The 7,126-nt window shown below is 48.5% G+C and overlaps 2 protein-coding genes across 2 annotated transcripts; one reads left to right on the forward strand and one right to left on the reverse strand.

Moving 5' to 3' along the window:
- Positions 1-1,907: 1,907 nt before the first annotated feature.
- On the forward strand, positions 1,908-4,476 carry LOC119360794. Its single transcript, XM_037626289.1, has 4 exons — positions 1,908-2,762; positions 2,871-3,122; positions 3,222-3,313; positions 3,404-4,476. The coding sequence occupies exons 1-4, from the start codon at positions 1,908-1,910 to the stop codon at positions 4,179-4,181; spliced, it is 1,977 nt and encodes a 658-aa protein (XP_037482186.1). The 3' UTR covers positions 4,182-4,476.
- A 172-nt stretch (positions 4,477-4,648) lies between these two features.
- On the reverse strand, positions 4,649-6,624 carry LOC119367574 (transcription factor bHLH84-like). The gene is made up of 5 exons (XM_037633054.1): positions 5,707-6,624; positions 5,406-5,615; positions 5,223-5,288; positions 5,051-5,116; positions 4,649-4,962 (listed from the first exon to the last, which is right to left on the reverse strand). The coding sequence occupies exons 1-5, from the start codon at positions 6,172-6,174 to the stop codon at positions 4,864-4,866; spliced, it is 909 nt and encodes a 302-aa protein (XP_037488951.1). The 5' UTR covers positions 6,175-6,624; the 3' UTR covers positions 4,649-4,863.
- Between the last annotated feature and the right edge of the window lie 502 nt (positions 6,625-7,126).

Raw genomic sequence — 7,126 nt, forward strand, 5'->3', positions numbered from 1 at the left:
CAAGCTCGATGCGGGATGCCGATACCAAATCATGCATATGACCGAGTGACGAGTTCATGATAGGGGCGGGCATCAAGGAAGAATTTGAGCAATACGTTAACAACACTGAGCTCGCTCACTTCATCGCAGATAAGTGCATTCAACATCTCAACCTCACCCAGACATTCACTAAAAAATTAAATATCATTCTCGTGATTCTAGAGTTTCATTTAGCCTTTATGATAGTGCCTTCACCATGCCTCTAGAGGATTAATGTGTTGCGTGCAAAATTCCATATTGAGGTTCGCTGGACGAACCACCAAAATCTGAGTATGAGATGTTTCTAACTAGTCTTTGTTATGGTGAGGATAGATGAGTGACACAAGCTAGAATAAAAAGTATACAATTTCCATCAATTCGTTACTTTGCACTCTTTAATGGCAAATGCATCGTGGGAAAACAAGATTGCAGTACCCTCTGTGCCCCAGACTCGAGCCTCATACACACCGCTCTAACAGGAATTAAATGTTATAATCTTGGAGCAATAGTTGCACGAAAGTTGCAACACAATGCTCATAGTGGTCACTTTTATGGAGGGATTTATGCCTCCCGTGTAGCTAGGAAGCTGTGTGTGTCACATTGGCCCAATGATCCCGTTTTACCGACCCAGTACCTAGACTTTGGTGCCATGCAGCATCATAAGTTCATTAAGGCGGGAGCTACTAATTATAACTATAACTTGATGTTCAATAAAAAAACATTGTATCGGTTATCTTGCCTGCACCCGCTCTCTTTGATTATTAGAGTAAAGGAAGATACTACATTTATGAGAGAGAGGCACGTGAGTACAACGCTGAGATAGAAGATGCCCGTCGAGCTGAGGAGTCCGCACCGAGAGCCTCCACGAGCTATCATTCCGACTATTATCCAGGCTACGGGTGATGATTACCAAGCTATGCCAAAAAACCTAAGCTTGGGGGAGTATGTATTTTCACCGACATTGCATTCATGTTTACACACTTCATTCCAGTTGTCTGTGTTCATACTTTTTCATTGTATTATCCATATTAATTCTATTTTTCTCGCTTTCTTGTGTGTTTGAAAAACTTTAAGAAAATCCAAAAATATTTCTCGCTTCTTTTCGGTTTTCCTTTCTAGTTTAATTTAGTTGTAGTATTAAAATAAAACCCAAAAAGATTTCTCATTTCTTCTTTTGATTATTGGGAGTTTTCCCGTGTAAATAGTTCTTCTCGTTCTTATTTTTCTTTCTTAATTTGTTTCCTTTCAAGAAAAAATTAAAACTCCAGAAACATTTCAGTGTGTTTCTCTGAAATTCTTTTCTTTTTGTTGAGTCGTACCATGAAATGAGGACTGTGCAAAAAAAAACATAATCCAGGCCTTTTTAACACATGATACTATTCAGCCTCCCAGACCATGAATTTGACTTTTTTTGTACAGATCACATTTGAACGTATTTTCTCCTGAAATTTTACACACATATACCTCACATCCTTGTTTACTTGTACATTTTTTTTCAGATTTTTTGAAACCAATTTTTTTGATTTTTTTCAAAAAATCGGCCCCTACTCAGAAGATAGTAGAGATATAAGTTTTCTTTTGAAGCTTTTTCATTTTTTTAGTAGAGAAAACTCCAATCGCATCCCTATTGGGCCTGGCGTTTCGAAGTTTTTGTAGGCTTCATCTTGTGTAAGGGCCCAATGTCAGCAATACTCTCTAACGGTCTAACCAAATACCAAGTCCGCAGTTGAGGCCCCGTCCGTGCTTGGCCGAACCGCCGTTCAAACTCACCGCCGCATCGCCCGCCACAAACGTTGCTCCGCTCTCCCTGACCCATCAATCAGCCGAACATCTCGGGCCGGCTTCCTCTCTCCTCTCCGTTCCCCACCCCCATCTCGACCCTGCCGCAGATGGCGCCACCGCCGGCCTCGTACCCCTCGCCGCACCGGCCGGCGCTCCGGCCGGGCAGCCTGCAGCGCCTGCTCCGCCCGCCGGACCCCTCCGACACGGACGACGCCCCCACCCCGCGCTCCCGCTCCCGTGCCCGCTCCAACGGCCGTGTCCTGCTCCAGGTCACCAACATCACGCCGGCGCTCTCCGGCGCCGATCCATTCTCAGGCCACCAGGGCTTCTACCTCCGCCTCTCCGACTCCGCCCGCTCCTGCTACGTCTCCCTCCACGCCGACCACGACGACCTCATCCTCACCAACGGCCTCCACATCGGCCAGGTCATCGAGGTCGACCACCTCATGCCTTCCGTCCCAGCTCCCGTGCTCCGCAGCTTCCGCGTCCTCCCGGGGCGGTACCCCTGCATCCAGCACGACTCCACGGACGATGACGTCGACGCCGACGCCTGCTCCGCCCGCGCCGAGATCAAGGACAAGGAGGTCGTCTCTGAGCGCCCGCGCCCGCGCCCGCGTACGCACCGGCCCTCGCCGACGCCGCCCCTCCCGGAGAGGAAGGCGTGGCAGTCCGGCTCCCCTGCCACGATGGGCCACGGCCACAGGTCGCGGTCGTTCACGACTCTGTCCGAGGCGTGCGCGGCGCCGGCAAAGCCGGTGAGGAGGAGTGAGGGGGAGCGGAGGGGCGCCGATTTCCTGAAGAAGGTCAGGAAGACCAGCGTTGCGTCCATCGACGGCAACAGCAGCGACGTCGACGATGACGATGACGAGTCGGACGTCTCGTCGTCGATTTCCACCACGAGGAGGAACTGGGATTTCACCGGCAGCATAAGACCCGTCGGCCCCCGGATACGCAGCAACAGTGTAAAGCCATTCCTCAAATTTTGTGTATAGCTAACCAAAACAAATACGTATATCCAAGAACGCATCAACCTACTAATTCAATCAATTTTTCATTTCTGTATGCTGTAGATTTCGCCAGGGAGATCAGGCCCAAACCAGAGCGGCACGGCGAATGACCCACTGGAGTCGGTGAGAAGGAAAGCCGAGAAGGCATTCAAGGTGCTCTCCAAGAGGAGCGCCCACGCCTCAAGCAAGACGCTCAGAGAGAGCTCCAGCGCGGCGGGGACACCGCGGAGCACCGGTGTGACGAGCGGAATCCGGTGGTGCGAGGACAATGTGCTGTGGAGCTCGCTCTCCTCGAGCTTAACGAGGCATGGCAAGGTACATTCTGTTTCTTCTGTTCCTATTATCTGAAGAAAGTAAGTTCTGTTCGCTGATAAGACGGCCTGCACCCTGCAATTTCTGTTCCAACAATGGCAGGAGGCAGTGAAGCAGAGAGACATGGCACTGCAGGCTGTGCTTGATGGATTGCTAGAGGCATCCACCACCGAGAAGTTGATAAAATGCTTGAGGTGAGTAAAACCCAAAGCTCATTCAAACTTATGGTAATGTGAAAAGAACAGTAGCCAAACTCATTTCATGTCTGATCCCTCCTTTTGCAGTACGTACTCTGAACTGCAATCAGACAAGGACGACGACCCAAAGGAGCTCATCGACAGGTTCTTGCGCTTCTCCCAAGAACTGGATCATGCCATCTTCGTCGCTCAATCACAGACCAGACTTCGTCAAGCGAAGTCAGGTGGTTCCAATTCGACCTCCTCGGCTTCGTCCAAGGCTGCCATGAAGGCCGCGCTGGACAGGAAACAGTCCGCCATCTCATGGGTCAGAGCAGCCATTGAAGCCGACCTCTCACCTCTCTCCAGCCATACAAGAGTCACCTCTGAATCCGCAAAGCCATCACCGTCTGAATCAAGGCCTGTCACCCCACGGCTCTGCTGTTCCAAGACAAAGTGCAACTGTAACGGCAAGTCCTCCTCGAGGAAAACCGCCGACGCTTCGAGCAAGCTGAGTGCCGCCATGGACCTGGCCGTCGCGCTGCGGTCGGAATGCAACCGGTGGTTCCTCAAGTACATCGACAAGTTCCTGGACGACGTCGAGAACGAGGCCGGGTACACGACGACGTGTGATTCGCAGGTCGCGGGGCTTCTGCAGCAGCTCAAGAGAGTGGACGACTGGCTCAACCATGTCGTGCGGCACGAGCGGATGCTTCCGGGGCCGGGAGACAGAAGCAGCAGGGACTGCGTGTTTTCTGAGGAGGAGGAGAACGATGCGTGCGAGAGGGTTCGGAGGAAGATATACGGGGCGCTCCTAAGGCATGTCCAGTATGCTGCGACAGCGCTAGAGAGTATGAATAGTGTAGTAACTGAAGAGGAGAATTAGCTGTTAGTGGCAGTAACTAGGTAAGCTCTAGACAGAGACAGAATGAACATTTTTCAGACGTTAATGTAAGTGGATCATCGTCACACATCAAGCAACATGAATAAGTGTCTGTGACTGAGGGAGATCGAGCCACAGAAAGTATGGGCATCAAGGAGGTGTTCTGGAGGTTACGGTAACCGACCATCGAAAGTCATACCGGTTTGAACGAAGTTTGTGCAAATTTAACAAACTTTATACTCAGATTTGATTGACTTCCAAGTTTTGTTTGAATACTTGGTGGTAAATTACCGGCGGTAACTGGGATCCTGGTATATTTTCTGCCCTTCCTTTTTTCCCCAGTGTTGTTATGAAGTCATGCATACATTCAAATGTCAACACAGTTAATAAGTTAGAGTTACTAACCGTAACCCTGTGACATGAAAAAGAAGGATCTGAAATGTGAAGCCAATCATATGATTTTGGTCAAAAAAAAAGGCCAATCATATCATTGTGACCTTTGATCATTTACATGATTATGATTACTTCTTTGTATAACTCCCAGGAAATGCCAAGAAAAGTATGAAGTAAAACAAAGTATAGTTACATTATACATGTATAATGATTGGAACTATATATAAGGACCAGAATCAATTAATCCCTATGCAGTTCAGTGTTAGCTAGCGCCACATCTCCAGAGTGGTATTTATTTTTGCAGAGCTGCGATGTGCATTTCAAGACTGCTGACGTTAATCCCATTGTAAGCGAGGGGTGCGTACATCCACATGTCGTCGGAGCTCAACAACTGCACATGAATGGTTGATGAAAAATTAGTACATTTGGTTATGACAAATATTTGGTCAGATTGACAAGGAAATGTAGATGTTACACACCTTAATCTGAAGCTGCATAAATTTAACATACTCCACTGCTTCCTCTAGCATTGTACTGATGTCAACCTGTCAGGCCAGATTAATCCAAGTTAGACCTCAATTTATCGTACCAAGATATATAGGTACAAATTATAGGTCCTTGCAGACCAATACATCCCAGACAGGAACCTACCTTTGTTCCATTGGGAACCAAGTTCTGCAGGGTTTTCAATCTTTCATTGATCCTCTCTCTCCTTTTCTGCAGAATTGATATCAATTTACACCCATTAGAATTCAGAAACAAGCCCTTCATTCACCATGCAACCTTTATCATCTGTTTTGTTGCACTCTGTGATGTTGTGTGCTGCGTACTTACCCTTGCATAGAGGCTCTGAGGATCAGTTGCTGCTCCACGGCTGGCTCTGGTGCCTGTCTTCTTCGAGCCCGACTTGGCATTGCCATCCAAATCCCCATCTTCTGAGGTGCAGCTGCTGGAGCTTTGAGGATCGATGACATAGGTGTCATCGCCTTCGATGTCGTTGCTGGTGAGATCCTTTTTGGCAGCCTTTTTGGCCTTCTTTGATGCCTGCATCGGTACATAATTATGATAAGTATGGATCAAAGCAACATTGCAACTGAATTAAGTGACCAATCCATTGAAATTTCTGAAAGCTTACCGTGGTGGCAGCTCTGGACTTCCTCTTGTTAGTCACAGGTGTATGATCATTTGCTGCTTCTTCACCTCCGGCTGGTGCACAGTTGCTGTCTAGAGGACTCAGATCCTCACTGCCGCCGACGAGATAGGGGATGTCGGTGCAATGGGACTGGAATTCGGCATGCGAGAAGGGGTCCATCACTGGGAACTCAAAGCTCTCATAGCCGTGAGCCGGATCAAGGAAACTGGTGACGCTGGAACTATGGCCTGGCTGAGGCTGGGGTTGTGGCCAGCATTGTGGAGACACGTCGTAGTTGAGGCAGCTAGAGGAGGAGTTGGAGTCGGTGTCGAGGCCAGGCAAGAACATGGCCGCCATTGCCTCCATGGACTCGTCCTGCTGCTCGTAGGCGAAGCAGTGGTGGTCGCCTCCGAGGAACTGCGACATCATGTCGGTCTCCATCGGCATGGCTGAACTGTAGGAGCTTTCCATTTCAGCTGGGAGAATTGGAAGGGAAGGCTCAACCGCTCAAGGCAAGGGAGGGGCAGTATACTAGCTTTAGAGAGAGAATGCCTTGACTTGAGTGCTTCTGCCGTGGGTCTGTGCAGGGTATTTGTAGGGTGCAGCCCTGCAGGGTGGCTTGGCCTCTATTGTTGACAAAGTACGGAAGCATGTACAGCAATCACCTTATCATTCATCACCAAGTTGTCTGTTTGGAAGCAAAGAAATGTTATCTCTAGGGTCAAACCGTCCGTCCGTCCCGTGGGGACGCTGCTGAGGTGTTGCCGCCGGATTCTTGATCTTGATATCGACGGGATAAACAAGGCCCTCATGCGCAATTATGCCGCGAGGGTGTGCCGATATTGTTTATCGCCCAGGGAAGATATGTTTATGTTGGAGGTGATGAGGAGATTGGCTTGGCAATTGCACAATCACTCGTCTTGTGGGACGTGGGAAGTGGTGGCGGTGGTGGTGAGCTGAGGGGTTGAGGTTGAGGTGAGAGGTGGATTGAATCATTATGGGAATTTTGTTCGTGTGGTCGTTATTGAGATCAGTAGATAGATACCAGCTGATGCCTGCGTGATCTTGTGCTTCCCATGGAGGTTGCATTGCAGGCACTACTACGTTGCTGCCATTTCCTGTAACTTGAAGAGCTGTCAGATCCTCAACATGGGGAGAACAGAATTTCTGCCTTCATTCTTAAAAATGCATGTGAGTTCAATTATAGCATTGCGATGTCGTTTTAAGATTGTGGCAAATTCTTTATGTAAAGAAAATAGCAGTAGCCACATAATTTGCAAGTGGTGACCAATCTTGCACTATGTATAAAACAACAGTGATCAAATAACTTGTAAGTGGTGGCCAATCCTGCACCAGGTACAAAACTGCAATGATCAATATGAATGTAATCAAGTTCTTTACATGTTGAAGAAAGACACATTTT

Source organism: Triticum dicoccoides, chromosome 2B, assembly GCF_002162155.2.
Source record: "Triticum dicoccoides isolate Atlit2015 ecotype Zavitan chromosome 2B, WEW_v2.0, whole genome shotgun sequence".
NCBI lineage: Eukaryota > Viridiplantae > Streptophyta > Magnoliopsida > Poales > Poaceae > Triticum > Triticum dicoccoides.

Excerpts from the sequence above, each read along its gene's own strand:
- LOC119367574 (XM_037633054.1), bottom strand. The coding sequence starts at position 6,174 with ATGGAAAGCTCCTACAGTTCAGCCATGCCGATGGAGACCGACATGATG. Across the intron at positions 5,616-5,706 it reads AGTCCAGAGCTGCCACCACG|GCATCAAAGAAGGCCAAAAA; the intron begins GTAAGCTTTCAG and ends GTACCGATGCAG. Across the intron at positions 5,289-5,405 it reads CTCAGAGCCTCTATGCAAGG|AAAAGGAGAGAGAGGATCAA; the intron begins GTAAGTACGCAG and ends TCAATTCTGCAG.
- LOC119360794 (XM_037626289.1), top strand. The coding sequence starts at position 1,908 with ATGGCGCCACCGCCGGCCTCGTACCCCTCGCCGCACCGGCCGGCGCTC. Across the intron at positions 2,763-2,870 it reads CCCGGATACGCAGCAACAGT|ATTTCGCCAGGGAGATCAGG; the intron begins GTAAAGCCATTC and ends TGTATGCTGTAG. Across the intron at positions 3,314-3,403 it reads AAGTTGATAAAATGCTTGAG|TACGTACTCTGAACTGCAAT; the intron begins GTGAGTAAAACC and ends CTCCTTTTGCAG.